The sequence below is a fragment of the Haliotis cracherodii genome, unplaced genomic scaffold, assembly GCF_022045235.1.
Source record: "Haliotis cracherodii isolate W230 unplaced genomic scaffold, xgHalCrac1.p SCAF_1, whole genome shotgun sequence".
NCBI classification, from domain to species: domain Eukaryota; kingdom Metazoa; phylum Mollusca; class Gastropoda; order Lepetellida; family Haliotidae; genus Haliotis; species Haliotis cracherodii.
The window spans coordinates 40879778-40900443 of record NW_027266264.1 but is presented as its reverse complement, the minus strand read 5'-3'; the positions used below and the strand labels follow the sequence as shown (position 1 = coordinate 40900443).

Genomic DNA, 20666 nt, shown 5'->3' with positions numbered 1-20666 from the left:
GAGACACAGAAGGATTCGGTAAACCCAGTACCGATGGTAAGTTATACGCTTTACACTTACAAGATAATGTATACAAGCAGAAAGAAGTTACATTTACAGGTAATCTAGAAGATTTAAGCGATGTCGACGTTAGTAGACTCATTAAAAACACTTCGTACAATATTATTCTCAACGGCGAGAATAAATGGACTATGGTCGAAGCAAACATCGAGTGGCTACTGAATATCGTCATTACCCCACCTTATGTGATGATGGGTAAGGGACATAATTTAACTAAGATAATAAATAGTAGTATCGTACTCGCGGCCTATATCCCGTCAAAACGAAAAAGTGTGTTAGTCACTCCCCTGCCAGAAGACCCAGGTCATATGTTATATAGTTGTCCGGCAGTCCAAAATGTTATATTAAATTTGGTTGCTGAATTCGATGATATTAAAGTTAACTTGAGTGCAATACCTAATATTTCTACTCTTATTATTGAAGTCTTGTTCGGAGATGCACCGGAAGATGCCTTCGAAATATTACCAGGTCTATCGATTAAATGGCTCAAGAAACACGAGCGTCAACGTTGCAGTATTATTCATGTCGGAGCATCGCCCGTTGCAACCCTTGAGGGGGTCCAAATTATTAAAAGTGGTAGTATTTCTCTTACTAAGATATTCTTGCCGTATAATATACATTTGATAAGGTTGATGTATACTCTCAAAACATTTAAGCAAGACCAATTAAAGACTATTATATATTCGTAATATACACTATGAGTTTATATCCGGCGCTCGATGAAGCAATTGAAAAGATGGAAACTGTTGATGGATTTCGATTACATCAAATAAGCGACATAAAACATCGAATAGAGAAGGATAGGGAGTTTAGACTTGGATTGTATAAAAAGTATCGCAGAGCCGTGAATGCTCTGGACGGAGTTGACACCGCGCTTGTAGCAGCTGGCATGGGACTCGGTGTAGCTGGTGTTGGTTTATTATGAACTATAATCGCCGCGCCTATCGTGCTCGGCATGGAAATAGGCGCCGGAGTCTCGGGACTGGCAGGAATAGCGATAAAATTCATTTCTTGTAGGTTGCAAAAGAAAGCATTAAAACACGATACTATTCGGATACTCGCCGAAGCAAAGTTGATCAGCATTGAGGATCATATTTCGACAGCAATGGTCGATTGTGAGACATCCGAGGATGAGTTTCGTTTAGTGCTGTCGGAACTCACCAAATACAACGAAATGAAGCAGGAGATTCGATCAAAATTTCATAAGACCAGTGGTATTAGCGAAGATGAGAAAAAAAAGTTCATAGAACAGGGGAGGCAACAAGCACGTCAATTATTCCGTGCCAAAACCAAAGAACTGGTTGGAGATTAAAAATAGATAGCTTACTATCATTTGATAACATTTAGACAAATGCTTACATAAATATATATAATAATGGAGATCGAAAAAGCTATTAAATGGAGAGAATTACCACAAGGTTTTTATTATATCAGTGATGTCAAACCAACCAAATACCGTTATCAATTGTTTCTTATCAATTTACAAGAAGAGTGTAGTTATATAGTCTGGTCTCCTAGTAAAATGAACGAAGAACTTAATAAAAATGTTGAATATCGCTTTATCGATAAAAATAATAAAGAATATTTTTATTACCATTTAGGCTCATCTAAAGCAATGATTGGCCCCAAGTATTGGTGAGGTGGAGCCAATTTAACTTAATCTCATGACTATCGTTGAATCGCATTGTCATTTACACATAAAAAATTCCCTCTGTAGTAGCAGTATAGGTATATAAATCCAGCTCCAGTTGGGTTGCGGCAGAACCATCATTACCTATACTACTTTATCATAATTAAATTTTTCAGTCAATTTGTAATATAACTGAATATTTAGGCATTTTACTAAATCGCCGTAGTGAATATTTTAGTCATTTTACAAACTGACTATAATATGCACATGATAAAATAAGCAATGTTCAGGTGAAATATTTAGTTGTTATATATCAAAATAGTGTAAACGAATAGTGGGAAGTCATACGAAAACATTCCCACTCAATCAATGGAAAGTGCATCTACTTGGAAAGCTTGAGGATCCAGTACTTGACCCCGTGAGCTTGTTGTTGAGACATGTGGAAAACAAATCCAGGTGTTGTGTGTCCCACACCAATGCTATACAACTGAAAACGTCTGGTTGAAAAGACCATTCCATGGCACTATGTTCCCTGGTGTGATAAGCTGTCTGCCAAGATGTTAAGCTTCCCCAGGATGTGACAAGCATGCAGCCTGCATGTTTATCAAGCCTCCTAAGGCAAATAATCATGCAGTCTTGCTCATTAGTCCGATCGACTATGACTGAGCGAACCCCACTCCATATTGTGGAAGGAAGGGTGGACAGTACTTATCAGCACAACATACTGACACCATTTTCAATGGTAAGGCTTAGTAATTGCTGGAATAAGTTAAGGTCAGTATGAAGTCTTCGATAGTGATTTAGAAGTTCAGAAAACATAGGGAATCAGAGTATTCCCCATAGTTTTATATTTATCCTAACACAACAGTATGCAATATTCCTATTTGCTTAGATTATATAACAGTGGAGAACATTATGAAAACAACAATAAGCAGAACACATCCTCTAACCACCTCGCTCCTAGCATGTTCCTGCACCACTCATCTTTTTTATCAACGATCGCCCACAGACCAGTGCATCCAAACGTTGAGAGGATGGACAGGCAGGCAGTCATGACCTGTTGTGTCAGGATAAGTATATAAATAAGGGAAATACTCTGATTCCCTATATCTTTTAACTTGTCCCTCCACAACAGTTTGCAATTATACCACGGCAGGTCAACGGGTTGAACCAACTGGATATCCCCATATGTGATGGAGTAGTCAGGCCAGAGCACGAACTACACTAGACTGCCATTTTGTCTTCAAACCAGAGGTGTGTTCAACTAGTCCCATAATACATCACCACCATGCCTGATTTATAGTCAGACTGGGTATGACATTACATTGCAACTGGAGCTACTCGAAAGATTGGGAACTGTAGTTACCTTCACAATAATTAGTACCCTGGTACGGAGTTAAATGTAATCATTCCGAACAAACATGCAGGCGTACTGGTAATGGCAGGTACTCCAATCCAATTCATCAAAGGCCATGGGGAGGGGCAGCAAGTTGCCTCACAAAGACGAGAGGACCTAGCAGGTGGACTCCCTCGACATCCTCAACTGACAGATCCCAGAGGTAGAAGTCGGTTTGCCAAAAAACAACCTTGGACAATGTCTGTGACAGCGCTGTTTGTATGAAGTGCCATTGTGGATTCCCAAATTTCATGTGGATGGGAAGCTCTAGGTGGATCCAAACCAGCATGGGCGTTAGCCTGAAGAATGGTGAACCATAACCAAAACGACAGAGCATAGTTGGAGATAGTTCGGCGACCCTCCTTAGTGGTCGGGAGGAAAAGACGTTTATTAAGATGCCGAAAACGACAAGTGATGTCAATAGAATGACATAACATACGAACTGGACATAGGGAGATGTCCTCTGTATCACTAGTCCCAATGGTGTTAGGCAGTGGGGCGATAGTGAAAGTGAGATCCGCCTGGCAATTGATTTTTGGCAATAAAGTCCTACATTAAGCCAAGAGGTACCTCTGTACGAGGACCATGGTCAAATTTGATTTGGGTGACATCAAGAGCAGTGGCCAAGGACAGAAGAAAGGCAGTTTTTTGCATAAGAGGCATCAATTCCAGGTTGGAGGTTCGTAGGGATAAAACAAGGAGGCGACGTTGAGCTAGTCCCAAGTCCCATGACGGAGGTCGAAACTTTAATCGATGATCGGCCTTACAGTAACCCCGTAAGATAGCAGCGAGTTCAGGAGCAGTGGTGATATAACCTATCAGTCCGAGAAGAGTTGATTCCAATTTTTTCAGAACTGCCGACAGGAGAGTTGTGAGGAGGGACTACCTGTGATGGACATGGTAAGGAGAATGACTGCCAGTCATGCCTGGCGCCGAAGTGGCATCCTCTGCCCCTGTCCCGAGTGCCTGAGGAGGAGGGCTGAGTGTGACATCTTGTTGACTTGGACTTATATGACTGGGAAGATGCGGCCTGTGATGAAGGTTGAGCATGATGGAGGTGCATAGCCTTAGGTTGATGTGGCATCCTCCGTGTGTACTGGGTACCCAGGCAGTTAATACACATCTGTAATGCCTGAACAGTGGCTTCAGGCTGTGCAGTTGAGACAGATTTCTTGTGAACCTCCTGAAACTTGTTATTGAAGAGCTTCTCAGCAGACCAGGATTGACGTAATAAGTAATAACAGAAGAGACAGGTGCCAACCAACCTCCTTAATATAGGCCTGGCAACGCATAAGGAGGAGGGAGCCCGTGGTGTGCATAAGGAGTGGAGCTAAGTACTCCAAGAGACGAATGATTTCATCAAGAGCTGAGGGCAATACACACATAAGTTTAACTTAAGCCTGGACGAAGGTAGCATTAAAGGGGCACTGATCTAACGTCATTCCCCGGACTGGTTGTTGCCTTTGTTATTGTTTTTTCCCCGTGAGTACCCGGATGATACGCAACACAACTGAGCGTGACCAGAGACTGGGCTACCGTCTGCAAGGACAGTTAAATAAGCTTGGAGGCTGGAGGCAATATTTGTTTTACGCATTTTTGAACACTGATTGGTTAACCGTGATCTATAAAGATTTCGAAAAAGGATGCATGTTAATTAATTTCTTCAGCTTAAACAAACAGACAAAAAGAACGGCGGAGCTCATCGGAAGTCGTCATTTGGAAATACCCCAGATGGTTATATTTTAATAACAAAAGAAAGTATACATGCAGTGAAAGCATTTTCGGATTTCGGATTGCGTCGATAATACGATTACTACTCCCTTGTTGTCATCCACGTTTTCTGGTATAACCCTACACTTGTGTATTTGTCGTCATTCACTTCATGCTCAGTTAATGAATTTATTACAGGTACAATTAGTGGTAGCACCACTTAGATAACCTGACAAAGGTTCCCATTTGGCATTTATTGTGTCTGGGGTAATTATTCAATCTAATTTGTAAATCAACGGATCGTTCCTAGTCATCAAAGAATTAACAGAAAATACTTTGATTGATTAATCATTGTTATCTTGCACAGTGGATATGTCAAAAGTGAGTGTTTACATGTCAAGGTTTACTAAAACAAAGGGAATACACTCATATCATGGCCTGAAGTGCCGATGTAAAAACAACATACTTTGTTCAAAGGGTTAACTGATAATACGTTGATTGATTGCTCATTGTTATCTATCACTCAATGTCCAGATTGACTAAAATTTTAAGACGATCAAAAGGGCCTAAAAACATCACAACAGATTATTATGTAGAATTAGAAGCCAAACAAGATAGAAATGTACTTTTCAACGTAACATTTTCAGTCTCTTGGTGATGACATTAACATCAAAATGTTTGGAATTCGTTATCATAATAATACAGATGGAAATGTTTTTCAGTCACTTTGTAAAATAATTGAATATTGAGGCGTTTAACAAATTTTAAAATGTTACACATTTTGACTGTAAAAAAATATACACACTATAAAAAAAAAGCAATGCTCAGGTGAAATATTTACTTTGTGTTGCAAGTTAAAATAGTGTAGACGAAATTACCAAGCAAGTGACTTATCAAAACTTCGTCACCATAACCGATGCTTCCCACAAATATACCTACAGTTCCTTATTATCTCGAAAACTGTATATCATTTTGTTGATCAATGTGACCATACGCCCTTATTACTACCCATAACATTGACTAATGCGCTTACGAATGGCGCAGCAGAGGTCGCGAACTAGTCTTGATTTCTGCTATACATCCGGGTACTCACGGGAAAAAACAATAACAAAGGCAACAACCAGTCCCGGGGAATTGCTTTAGATCAGTTCCCCTGTAAGCGACAATGGTAGGAGCGACAAACAAATGTCAGAATCCACAGATATAAGGAACATCAAGGGGAGGTACAAAAATTGGAAATGAAATCAAATGCAATTTAAAGCAGGACGATGTGATGGCGGTTTGGGGAAGCAAACCCTTAAGGGAAACTTTATGCAGGCCTACGGCAACAGCGCAGGAATACCATCAACCAAATTATGAACAGAGACTGTGTAAGATGGCGTAGTACTCTTGGGTTTGAAAGAGCATTTTGCAGAAGGGAGTGGGACAGGCTCCTCGAGTTTCAGGACATCCATGATCCACAGGATCTGATCCTTTTGAGGCTTAGAGTGGCAGTTGCTCAGCCTCAGAGGTAGCAACACCAGGTGCAAAAAAACAGGTGGAGGACCTCGGCGAAGAACACATAAACTTGTAGAGACGACGAACGGGATCTGCCGAGTAGGAGAGCCCGAGGCACAAGCAACCCTAGACACCTGATCAGGCGTGACGGCCGATGACCTAAGGAAGGGGATACCCCCAGGAGACAAGAGTGGTAGTTCCGAACTGACGTCCATGTCAATATGAGCATCCTAAGAAGATGTGGGAACAGGCAGTGCCCGAGGAGGCAAAGGTGGCGCCTGAAAAGGCAATGGTAGCAGAAGAGCTTTCGCTAGCTGTCATAAAAATGAAATAGGCCAGGTGGAGGGCACCTGGAATGGCTGTGGATAAGTAGGGTGATAACCTTACATCCAAGGCTGATAACCCTGTAGCTGCACCTGTGTATACGGTGTCGGATGAGGCATATGGAGAAATGGACACAATGGGATGCAAGGCAATATCATGAGCACAGCCATGAATCACAGCCGTATAAAAACACAAGACACGGAAACCAAAAGATAGCCTTAAGGTGCCAAGTTTTACGTTAACAATGGCAGGGAAAGAAATATGTGCAGAAGTTAAATAACTGTTTATGTGATATATTTATTGATATTTATTGACCTGTAGATAAATGTACATAAGGAGATATTCGATTCAAATCAAAATGATAAACAAATCCAATTGTAAATGAGGAGTGGAAGCAAACACCTGTGTTCACAACTAGTGATGAAGGGAAAAATGATGATGAGTACTACAGGAACATGTTGGGAGTGAGGTGGTCGGAGGTTGTGTACTGGAGATTATTGTTTTCACAATGTTCTACACTGTCATATAATGAAAGCAAGAAGGAATATTGCGCACTGTTGAGGAGGGATAAGAGAATATTATGAATACATGACACTTTTTTATGGATAGCAACTTCTTTGATTCTTTGTCATGCATAGATGGTCATAATTTAAAAAAGGTTGACCATATACATGTTGGGCCCCACTATTCACTGCACATACAGCCACTTTAACCATTAACAATGACACAAGCTTGACAATGGCACCTCATTCATGACAATAGTTGAAACAGGCTTGTGGGATGTCATTCAAGATCTGGATAAAGGCCTGTCACAGCTGGACCAATGTCACTGGTTGTTTTGGAAGTCAGTGCGTGATGTTGTCATTGGTAGAAAGCACAAAGAGGAAACAGAATTGGAATAAACCTATTCTGTCCCAGCCAGCTGTCATCCAAAGTCTGGCTGCCCTACATGAAAAGTTTGTAGTTGTTCCCACTAACAAAGCCTCCAATAACATAACCATTGTATGTAAGCATCACTACATTAATTGTTTGATCCAAGAACTTGGCATAAATGACATTTCAAATAAAGCCACATATAAGGCCAGTATGCTAAATGAGGAAGAAATCTGCCAAAACGATAAATCAGTACTGTCAACTTTAGACTTGACTTGCGGATCTGTTTCTTTATGCATTTGAATCGGAATTTCTGCCTGTATTGGACAAGTCTAAACAAGATAATTTGGCCAAAAAGTTGAACTTCAGCTTCAGGTATATTGATGATCTGATATAAACTGTCGGGCAAAAGAAACTATACCAACAATGATTTGGTGTTGACAACATTATCAAATATATCACAAAAATATAGTGTTGCGAGTTGGAAAGAAAATTTATCTGATAATGTTCTGATTCAAATTCCACAAAGGTGGCATTTACAGGAACTTCAATATCAGGTAAGGAATGACACAAGGGGTAAATGTCAATTTGCAAAATAAACAAATCATCTGAACGAAAACAGAAAACGCATTATTTTGACAAATGCATTACTGTCAGTATCTTGTATGGCTTCCATTGCTCTGAATACAGGCTTGGACACGTCGCCGCACGGAGTTTACAAGATCCCTGATGACGTCATTGGGGATGGTTGCCATTCTTCCAACAGTGCCTGAATCAACGTTTGACGACTTGGCGGAGGGGGATTTCTTTCCCTTATTTGTCTGTCCAGATGGTCCAAGTGCTCAATGGATGTTAAGTCAGGCGACCTTACTGGCCATTGCAAAAGGTTTACATTATTTGCAGTAAGGAAGTCTCTGGTGATCCTGGCGGTGTGGGAGCGAGCGTTGTCCTGTTGGAAGATTACTCTGGGATTCCTCTGGAGGAAGGGAAGCACCACAGGACGCAATACATGGTCAATGTAGACTTGAGCATTTAAATTACGGTCAAAGACAACCAGGTCTGTTGTACTGTCCCTGCAAATCCCACCCCAGACCATGACGCTTCCACCACCGAATGGCATGGTATCCTGAACACAACATTGGGCTGTTCTCTCTCCTCTCCGACGATACACACGCACACGGCCATCAGCTCGATACAACTGGAACCTGCTCTCATCAGAGAATAGAATTCGTTGCCAGTTCCTGTTTTGCCACTGTTGTACCATTCTTGCCCAATGGAGACGGTTACGTCGGTCACGACGGCTCAAGGTCATCCCGCGGAAGGGCCGGTAGGCCCGAATACCGTGTCGTCGAAGACGCCTGGCAACTGTCCTTCTGTTGACCACATGATGTAAGGCTGTGGCTGCCGATGACGTCACAGTGACGAAACGATTGCGTAGATGTAAGATGCGGAGGTACCGATCTTCATTGGCGGTTGTGACCCTGGGTCTTCCACCTCTTAGCCTGTCATCTGTACAACCTGTTTGTGTGAGTTGTGTCTGCAGCCTCGTTATCGTTGTTCTGGTGCAGTTGAAGATGCGAGCAACATGGGCATGGCGTGCTCCCAACTGCAACATCCCAATTGCTCTCTCTCGCTCTTGTGCGGTCAGTCTCGGCATGCCAGCTGTTGTGGTCGGTACGATTGTGGTGTAAAACATACAGATTGGCGGATTTTATACCGTTCCGAGCCATTTTGTCGTGATGCACGTGCATCCCATTTTGAATGAAAAAAGCTTAATAAAGTCCATATTCGGGAAGCAGCAGGATTTTTAAAACTCAGTAATGATGAAGCTGCGTTCATGCGATTTTGTTTGACAATGAAAACTCCAGTTCAGTGCTGATGTGATATTTATTAAATAAACAATTCTTTGGTATAGTTTCTTTTGCCCGTCAGTTTAGTTCAATAACCATCAAATAGCCAATTCTTTTCCACTGTGTTTGTGTTTGTGATGGGTGCCGCCGGTGGGGCTGGATACACTCACCTTTTCACGAAACCTGGTATCATTGCTAATTGATAGTGATTCATAAACACATGCTCATGACACAGTCGGAATTGTACAATGCTTGATACGGAAAGGGTTTTGTCGCTATATTTGTATTCATTTCATCCTACACATGGCCAAGGGAGTGTGGGGATGTTCTGTTGTCCAATGAAGTCTGTGACAACAAGTGCAACATGATTGAGTCTGAAGGACTTGAGCACATGTGGATGGTTAACTTCATCACAGTACCAAACACCGGTCAAACTGCCACTGATGACCTGAACTTACTTGTGAGGAGGACCAACCTGTGGTTCTATAACCTGAACCTCAGATGTTGTCTTGACCATGACAAGCATGTGGTTCGATGACCCGATAGCAAAATTGGACACGCAGCTTGACATCTTGGTCAGGTGCTCTTGTAATCAGTTCCTCACAGTCCTTGCACTAATCATACATAAGTCAAGGATGCTGCGAGCTGTGAAAGTAAACCAATTATGCAGATGACCTAGATGGATACGATTATTTATCCAGATGGATTATTTTGAATCAGCGTTACTCGTGGACGTCCTGTACAGCCCCTGGTGTTGCCAGTTTGTTGGTACCTACCCCTAACACACCGTATACTGACTCTTAGCCGACTGGTCCTTGTTTAAATCCCCTTAGTGTCGAACTCTAGGCAGGGTAACAGTACCATCTTTAACATCTTTTGGTATGATGCAGCTAGGATTTGAACCCCAGACCTTCCGCTCCCAAGGCAGATGCTCTATTCGCTATACCACGGAGGCGGTACTGTAGATATACAGTGGGAAAGGGGGATTGCAGAAGACGGACATTTGGACAGAGAAAAGGCAGTTGACAGACAAAATACTCACCATATGGCACTACTAAAAACTTGCTGACAGTATGACTTGCCACTCTCTGTACTTGTACATCAGCTGATCGGAGCAGCTGGACAAGAGGGACAGCCATTTCTGTTGTGAGTGGTCCACACACTGAAGATTGACATTAAGAACAAATGTTGGACGATATTCTATACCTTGGAGAAGACATTTCTCAAAGATGTATTTCATGTAACATCTCAACAAATGATGTTTATGTTATGTACTCTGTTAAGCACTCCAGAGGATCGACGAGTTTGCAAAAACACATGCCTAATAAAGTACAACTATTAAATAATCTAATACATCTTGCAACCTTTATAAGAAAGCTATTTGAAGTTTTGGTTTCATACATTTCTGATATTTCAGGAAAAAACATGCCCAATGATCCATTGCTTCAAAACAGAAAGTCCCATGCCTTCAGCTTTTCATAGCTACCTAAGATAGTTATTTGCATATCCAGCCTAGTACTTTCATCTTTGGTTGGAGAAACCAATTTCTAATGCAGTAGGTCTTGAGAAAGTCTCTACATATCTCAATAAGAAAGTGAATTACCGGTATATGCACTTCCAGTGTAACGACATTAGTTTTGGTTTCGGTACCCGCATTTACATTTAGTCAGTGGAACTTGGTACATGTAATCCTTCGTAGGGCCACATCCTGAATAGCTTCTGATACCTTCCTATAAGGTCTAGGACGCGGTGAAGGGGATTCTTAAAGTATGTTACCATTTCCAGCAGATGCTTTTTAAGCCTTATCCATGTATAGTCTCACAGGATGTTGACACTTATGTATGAAAAGTGGTGATATTCTTTTGATGAGAGTAGTAGGTCACTTTGGCCTATTTCCAAGACACAATATTTGTCATATTCTTTTAGAATACATTAAATTTCACCAAGATATATTAAATAATATACTGTAAGGTCAACTCAAGGCTTTGACAATGCAAAAACAACTCAATTATCAAAAGTCAAATTAATACTACCTCTATTACATTATTGCTATAAATACTGTACTTTTGGAGGTGGGAGGGGGTACTTCTGATGTAATAGAGGTAGTACTCTCTGAATTATAAACAATGATAACTATAACTTTGATAGCTTTGATAATTCCTATGAATCCTCAACCTTTATTACATCATTTCAGGTGGCTTTTGCCTCTAGTACACACCCTGTATAGGTGACAGTAAATCCTGTAAAATCATGCAGTAGAATAATCAGTCCGAGTGATAGCTTCCCTTGAATTACTATTATATTGCTGATATTCTTATTAATGATTTTTCCATGAACCTTTCTAAGACATCATTTGCTTATTAATTTTGGGTTTGGTGTCACTTCTTGTCTTTCTCTTTCTAATCTCGTCATTTCCTCCCTTTGACATCACCGGTTTCTTTTAATGGCATTGACGATATCATTTTCGGTTCCTATGTCATTTATGACATCACTTCCAATTGTGATGTCAATTATGGTCTCATTTCTCTCCTGTTTGTGACGTAACTTCCGGTCATTCTATTATCAATTTCTAACTGTACTGATGTTTACTGTACCGTATGTTACACTCAGTAGCTAATGAACAAAAGGTGTTCTTACCTTCTGTAGCTGCTGATGAAAATCCCCTACCCCTTCATTTCATGGAAGAGAGGAAAATTATTACCTGACAATGTACCTGTTGAGTTGCAGTCCTAGGGAGTATATGCTCTGAAGGTCTGGCTGTATGTCTTGCAAATATAAGCTAATAAAGGTGTTGTGTGAGCCCAATTAACATCCTGCAACAACCAGTTGTTCAGAAACCGAAGTCCATGACACCAGGGCTTTAATTTCATGCACACAACACCAGCCTGGAATAGTAGTAAAATCCAGTCCACGATCGTGGCTTTAGTGACGTCCTTGTCGGAATGGATTTACATGAGAAGGAAGGTCTTTTCCAACGATGCCGTGAAGATCTGGGGTAGAATAGGTCTTCAGCAACCCATGCTTGCCGTAAAAGGCGACTATGCTTGTCGTAAGAGGCAACTAACAGGATCAGGTGGTCAGGCTGACTTGGTTGATGCATGTCATCATATCCCAATATGCTCATGATATCAATCACTGGATTGTCTGGTCCAGACTTGATTACTTACAGACCGCCGTCATATAGCTGGAATATTGCTGAGTGCGAACAAACAAACAAACAACGATGTCGATGAGGATCTGTAGAGATTCAAGTAGTCCAAGGCATGAAGTTCAGAGACTCCAGCTGCTGTAGCCATGGCTAATCAAACGGCAACTTTCTTTGATGTTTGCAGCAATGTAGTATTTAGGAGGAGTTCAAATGGTTCAGCTAGGAGAGCAGATAGTACTACTGAAGAATTCCATTTCGGGATTCTCCTACGAATGCAAACATCTTCATGCTGGAGGTTCTACAGTTGAATTGTATAAAAAGCCCTTTTAATACACATCTAATGTTGAGTTTTAACTGGTTAAAAGTCACAACTGTTTTCACATGAAAATTCCATGACATGAATCGATCCTGGAACCTCATATATCATGTTTAGTATTGTAACACCCTGTGCCACCCAGGCAGGTGATGAAAGGGCGTTTAAGTGTTAATATAATTTCAGCTGTACGCATGCTGCAAGTGGTCTTTCTCACACCCACTGTTATCAAATCTTTTTTTAAAACGTGACTACTGTGTTGATTCACTAAAAGGTATCCCAATGTTTTCTTCTTCTTTCTTGTATTTCCTGCATTCAAATGTTTCAAAAGCTAGTTAAATACTTCTCCTCAGCTGCTGAAGGTTGAAAATTTTAAACCAAACTCTCAGAGAAACTATAACTTAATAAGAAAACAACTTACTCTTCTCACTGAACTCTGCAAAGCACAGGGCTGCTGATCGTTGTAAATCATTGTTGTCAGAATATGTTAGAATGCAGAGGGCTCGCAGATGCTGAGGGGACACCACCGCATCATTGCAGTTCTCTGAAACACAAACTTCTTCAAGTCCATTCAATGTGGCTGATTCATCTGGAAATCAGTCCTTCACTAGTCCCGATCTTGTGGGAACACTGCATGACTGACTATCTGACTAAACCAATTAAGTCACTATGAAATTATTCTAGAGCAGTGCCTTGATCTGTGACTTTTATGTAACATTAACCTGACTGTGGGACATATTATAAATCCATTCATTATTAGTTGTCAAAGATGACATGGTCCTGTAGACTGAAAGTTTTGAGGATGCATGGACACACCAGTAACAGGCTAGGAAAAGACTTTTTGTGTGTCAATGATGATAGCCTACATGTGATGTAAGTCCCAAGCCTCTATGTGTTCACAACATACCTGTTTCCAAATATGTAAGCAGATTTTCAACAGCTATTCTTTCATCGTCTAACAGCAGTGTTCCATATTCTTCACCATTTATTCCATTTGAAGATCTGTGTGGTGCCACACAACCACACGTCACCACACAGATGCAATAATTGAGAATCTTCTTCAACAGGGCTATAAGCTCATCAAAAGCACTTGGTTTTGGTCGTTCAATGCAGATCTCAAACTCATGTATGACCTCCGTATGCTGTGTATATGAAAAACAACAAGTTTGTATTCATCTCCACTGCTCATACCTTGGAATGAAAATGCAAGAGTAGCTGAAAAGGTAATACTGTGATAAAATGTAAAGATTTAGATGTTTCCATTATTGTTCTAAACACTTGAGGTATTTGCAAGTACTAATAAAAACAGCAGCCCTACACCGCCATTTCCTCAAAGCTTCTAAAGTTTTAAGGGACCATCATGCCATCATTTAGCTGGAATTTTGCTGAGTGTTGCATTCAACAACATACAAACAAAACACAAAACGTACAGCTCAAAATCATTACTTCCAGATCTTGACCTTAATCCAGACAATTTCTCGAGATCTAATATTTTATCCAAGTGCAAGTAAAAGTGCAACAGTAACTGGCAATGAATACAACCCCGTTTCACAATAGTGAGTGAGTGAGTGAGTATGGTTTTACGTCGCTTTTAACAATATTCCAGCAATATCACAGCGGGGACACCAGAAATGGGCCCGTTTCACAATAATCTCAAAGATGACCTTTACCTTAGACATGGCACCAACAATTCCTGTGGTTTGATATAAATGGATGCATTCAAATATAGCCGGGCGTGCTTTATGGAATGTCCAGTCACTGGGCTGCTAGCTAAAACATGAGGCAGTTCTGGATGGTTGTGATGGTTTTATTCTGTAGTCAGATGATGGGATGGAAGCTAGAAACAAGAGATCTCCCTCTATAAGTGTTGATGCAGAGTTTTAATACTTAATACAACGTAAGCCAAAAGGAAATCTTTATAATGTATATGGGGTAGCACAGAGTTGTAGTACAGGTGCTCAATAAATGAAACAAAAATGTCTGGACTGACAAATATTTAGATAGAATAAATTAAATAATATTGTAATTGTATATATATTATTTTAATGAAAAGCTGTGACACCCTTTCTGTAAGTATATTTGTTTCCAAAGCAGGATGGAAAAAGAATATTGAAATGTTTCTCACCTGGAAACAATAGACCTCCCTCCATAAAGAGTTCATGCAGAATGCATGAGGAGGGCAGGTGAGAAAGGAAGTTTAAAGAAGTGGACCAAAGGGCCAATCAGGAGACAGGTAGCATGTGGCAGGTGTCAAAGAAAGTCAAGATGCTCAACAGTGATGTGAAGTTGGTGGAAGTATCCAAAAATAGACAAGTCCTTGTAAAGCTAGAGAAATCAAAGAGGTTGCAAAGGGTAGGAAGTTGTTAGTTGGCTGACATTACACTGCAAACAAAGGACAACATATAATGCATGTGTTTGTAAATGGTGCCAGGATATGCTGACTTTTTCGTGAACACCTGGTATCATCACTTTCTGCTAATGACTCATAAACACATGTCAGAGTCTTACAATCAACTCTGGTTTGGGCAGAGATTTCTTATTGTGAATATTGAAAGGGTTTTGTTGCTTTTATTTAAATGGAGTCTCATCTGTAAGTTCTATTTGATTGGTGACAAAGTCACTTAGTCCTATCTCCATATCCGACTTGCTAAACACAGTGTCAAACTCATTCAGTAGAGAGCACATTTGAGTTATTTCATCCAGGGAGTGATTATCACCCAGAGGGTCCGGATCAAATAACTCTTTTGGTCGTTTGGTAGGTGGACAGCCAGTGTTGCTGACATCCTCTGGGGATAAGCTGTCCAATACAAAAGCGTGCTCCAAATGATAAAGCAAAGTACTGTCTTGGCTGGAATAGTAACATCCTTGGTGGACAGGTTAGTGACCTCAACCTTGAACCATGTTAATGAGTGGCTTCACTGAAACCTAACCACAAGATGGTACTTGTTGTTACCCTGTCTGGTGCTCAGCATTAAGGGGCTAAATCAAGGACTGGTCGGCTCTGAGTCAGTATAAGGTCCAAGGAGAAGAACTCCCATATACCTTGTCAGCAGGGTTGCTGTCACCTTAAAGAAAAGGTCAGCGGTGGACACTACAAGAACAAGTATGGGTATGTAACAACTTGACCCATGAAGTCAGGGGGTATAGCCATAGTAGCCTCATCATACCCCAGAAAGGTTAACTTGGCTCCCCCAGCTCAATGCACCTCTAGTAATGAGCTGATTTGGTGGAGTGGCAAGTGAGGGAGGTAGGCTCTGTAGAAGCCTTCAGAGATGGTGGTGACCTGTGAATCAGTATCTATCAAAACTCTACAGACATGATCCTTAACTTGTTTGATAGGCATTACTTAGAAGCTGACGGGTGACAAGGTAAACACAAGTTGTTATCCATAAAATTGTGTCTACCATGATCCTTGACCTTCACATGCACAATGTCTGGGTGCCCAACTAAATTGGAAGGCAACTTTGTGGAGAGCTTTGGTTAGAGTCCTCATTCGCTCCATCGATGGTCCTCTTACAAGTGTAAAGCAGAGCTATGCTGGTGATCTCTTTTAAGCCCTGGCCTTCCACAGAAAACGGATGATTGTTATGGAGGAGGGGTTTATCACCAACCTGCTTTATTATAGGTTTGTTCATCTGGGCACCTGTTATGTGAGCTTGGCCTTGACTCCTGGCAGATGGTTGGGAAAGGGAGGGTTCAGCAGACCTGAACCCATGAGATTGAACATTATCCCCCATAGGCTTACAACTCTTATCAATGTTTCTAAGCCTAGCACATCCTCCATCTCCCCACCACATGGTACAGGAGTTGTAACGAGATACTGATGTGCCTCGTTAGGGATAAACAGTTCTTCTTCCTCCAAACGTACAGCAAGAAACAGTTGCCTGTACTTGAGACCAGAGTCCAAGTGATGACGAGTTGCCTGCTTCAAAGCATCCTTGGACAACCCCATCCAGAAATGGCTTCGAAGCAAGTTCATGGCAGCATTTGATGGGAACATTCCTGAGACTTTGATCTTTGATATCAAGTCACGAAGTCGACAACTCCAAGCTGCAACAGACTTTTTTATATCTTGGTGAGCTGTGTGAATGCACTCCTTGAGCGTCTTGCCAGGCATCACATTGCCAATTACAATGTCCAACTGCTCTAATGCAGAATCTGCAGCAGAACCCTTGACTGCTCTCTGCAAGGCATTGAATGTGGCGGCGTCAGAGTAAGCATTCTCACATCAACACCCCAAAATTTCAAGGTGCCACTGACCATATGTCACATCACCCTTTGCCCTATCACCATTACATGTTGACAGCCGGCAACTTGGTGCATTATTCATTGGCCTGTACAAGGTGTGTGATATGGGCATGGTGGAATGTGGAGTTGCCATGAACTGGCTAGGCTGAGAAGTTGCGTGTGCCCAGGGGATGAAATGGGCATGGGGCATGTCAGTCGGAGTGTAATGACTGTTATGGGTAAGGGGTAGATGAACCCCTGGGTCAATCGTAACTAAAGAGTGACCCGTAAGGCCTAGGTAAGGAATTATGCAGTTCTATCCAAGGACTAAGATCTTGTGGTGGTATAGGTGGTATACCCTGCTGGGAAGGGTAAATATATATATATTTATTAATCGTCCGTGAAGAAATCCCCCGTTTAATAACAATAAGCTGGTATTACAGTGTTTAATCCCAAAACACATGTACTGAGGGAACAAGTTTCACTTAACAAATATTGAAAACATTCAACATCCGTTGGCTAATTCAACAACATTGCTTGTACAAAATAATATGTCACTGCGAGGAGCTTCTGCACACCCGATGACCCCAGCAAGCCTGTTGCTAGGCTGACGTCACATGGCATAGTTTCACCTGTGTGTCTTGCAAAAAATTTCACAAATGATGTTATAGGGTACTGTAACTTGATTGTACACTTTGTGCTGTAGGACCCCATTCCACAGCGACAGTCATAAGTCCATGTTAGTTAAAGTGTAGGAGTTACAATAACCTTTGCGCTACAATAGCTTTGTGAAACAGACCCCTGTATTCTAAGGGTGGGCCGTTGTATGGCATTAAATTTATGAATGTCAAGTTTTGACATGTTCGAAATATTATTCTGTTAAACACAATTGCATTATGCTGTGAATCGTGAACTTGCTCCCTAGTAATACCAATTTTATGAAACTCGCTTTGATCAAACTGATATTACACGGGAGCTCGTTTAGTATTCTATATCAAGCAGATACGGTAGAGTCTGCAACGACTGATGATAGTGATGAAGAATGAAAGAGATTGATATTATAGTTGGGATTATATATACACAAATACATTGTACAAATATACAATATGAAATGTGGATCACAGAGGTATAAATGTCAGCTATCTGGGCCTGAGATGGTGCATGAGATGGTTCTCGGAAACTGCATGAACTATTCAAAATGACATCAAAGGCTGGGGAGGGGGGAAATTTGTCTTAGATCTGTATGATATTTTAAACATTTTTGCATGCTCCCTAAAAGATGTACCATTTTTCCATGACCCCCCTCCCTCTGTATAATAAATTACCAGTCCCTAAATAATGTTCAAAATTATAACTTTATTATTTGAAAAAACAAGAAATGTGTCATTTTTTCATGTCCCATCCCCTTAATCTCACCAGCCCTACAATAAATTACCAGTCCCTAATGAATAGAAGGAAAGTTTTTTGAAGAGTTGATTTGTTAATGTTAGAAATTATTATTTGGAGCATGTTATGAAATATGTTTGCCAAGTAATTTGTTCTAATAAGATGATTATGAACTGAAATATGTAAATGCATCTGAGTGTATATCAAACATACCAATCGTCTTCTATATTTTATAGAGAAATAATTGCATACTTATTACATATTGTATGGGAGAAATTTTCTTCTCTGACAGTGTCTCCAAAAAGCAAGCAGTGTCTCCCTGCTGATTGTCAGAAATAACACACTTTTTCTGGCCCACACTTGATTATTCAAAGCATGCGGTCATAATGGAGCATTTATGCGCACACATATGCAATATGCAACATGCAACAGCTAGTGTACAGCATGTCCCTATTGCCTCATGAAAATATAGGTACAGTGGACTATGTTTATACGATAACGATAACGAAATGTTTGTGGTCCGTCCATTTGCTGAATATATACATATATATACATGTACTGTAATTGGCTTATAACAATAACTATGGTTATAATGAACTTACTTTAGTGGTCCCTTTGAATTTGTTATAACCTAGGTTTGCTGTATCCTGATTTTGGAGACAAAGACAAAAGACACAGAGATCATCTAGTCGTATACTACCAAGTGACCATCAGAGTCAGGAACAAAACACAAATGATAGGTCTACTTGAAGTGGCAACTTGTCTTTTCATTGAAAAACAAGCATCATTTGTGATTGTTGTGTAAATAACGACTAATTACTTCTGAAAAGATCTATATGTATATAGGTTGTATGGAACAGCAATAATGTGGTCATGTATATTCAAAACAACACGACAAGCAAGCTGACGCGATGATGTGTGTTGCCCAGTCAGCTGCAGCCTGGAATTTCTCACTTTGCATCGATCATTGTCATGTTATGAAACGCGGTTTGCTGCATTGTGCTATCAGTGTGTGTTGCACCTGGATAACTTGACCAACTCACCTTGCTTCCTTTTACCTTAACCTGTTCCATGTCTCGTCAAAGTAACTAACGCATCTAATATTCCGTGGTTCTAGCAGCAATTACGTTTGACCTGGATGCTGCAGTCATGAACGCGTGTGGCGGCAGTGGTGTCAGCTGCGCTGGGTCAACACGTACACAGCCTGTATCGCCAGTTGATCACCAATAGCACAAACTGTCTGATTTCAATATGCGACAAGGGGAGGTAAACTCAACAGATTACAGTTAATCCATATATTATTCATAGAAACCGCTACAATGTACAATGGAAGACAATATTCTGCATGGCCTTTTCTTCCAGTCATATCATAAAGCTAATATTAAGCAAAGGGTCAAAAATCTAACTAACCTGCAATATGTTATTTTGTTGTTTTTTCAATCACATTAACATCTTTTGGAATTTAGCACTTACAGAAAATTGACAAGGATCAATGTGTATATAAAATCGACTAGTTCCTGATTACTAATATTTTTGGTTGGAAATGATTCCTTCCGAAATTGGTAACACTTGTGAGACATATTTAATTTTACATCCATGTCATCGGACTGAAATGCTTCGTTATATTAGATCGAGTTTTTGATGAATTTAAGTACATGTATTGATAAAACCTTTAATATAACAGTAACCCTTTGACTTTTTCTAAGAGCATTTAAATTTCCTTTCCATCCACAAATTGACGTTATTTTTAAAAGATTATTAAATGTTATTTTAATTTGATCACAGACCGAATCTGTTTCTTCTGTTTTCTTAAAACGTAAACAAGACATTTTTTAAAAGAGGCCATATAATGACATACCTAAATGTCGAGGGTTGAGGTGTAGTATTTCTCAGTCCATCTTTTATTTCAGAACATAAAGGCCACATCCACTGCACAGATGAGTACATGGCATAGAGCTCTCTTTTCGTCTTTCACAGATCATTAAAATGGTCTGTCTTATTTCTTTGGGGGCACAGTCGTCTGAGGCGCCGCAGTTCGTCCCGCGTTGCGTCCCTTGTATTGGGCACGCCAGAAACCTATCCTTATTCGCCTCGGTTATGTTTCTAGCCTTGTCTGCACGCTCGGTAGGTTTCGCCAAGCTGTACACATCTGAAACCTGCATCACTTCGGGCTTTCTTCCCACATTAAGCAGACACGCCGTGATATAACTGAAATAATGTTAAAAGCGGCGTTTAACCAAACTCACTCACCC

At 40.6% G+C, this 20666-nt stretch overlaps 1 protein-coding gene across 3 annotated transcripts in view; it reads right to left on the bottom strand.

Annotated features, from left to right (window-relative positions):
- The window catches only part of LOC139477956 (uncharacterized), a 405897-nt gene extending 386323 nt beyond the window's left edge, over window positions 1-19574 (bottom strand). For 2 of the 3 annotated variants that reach the window (XM_071260404.1, XM_071260406.1), the window contains exons 1-4: window positions 19458-19574; window positions 13709-13943; window positions 13223-13345; window positions 10383-10502 (exon numbers count right to left, since the gene is read on the bottom strand). In XM_071260404.1, the coding sequence (XP_071116505.1) occupies window positions 10383-10502; window positions 13223-13345; window positions 13709-13943; window positions 19458-19487 (508 nt within the window). In that variant the 5' untranslated portion in view covers window positions 19488-19574. The remainder of the gene's footprint in view (window positions 1-10382; window positions 10503-13222; window positions 13346-13708; window positions 13944-19457) is intronic. The other variant, XM_071260405.1, reaches the window with a different exon arrangement.
- Between the last annotated feature and the right edge of the window lie 1092 nt (window positions 19575-20666).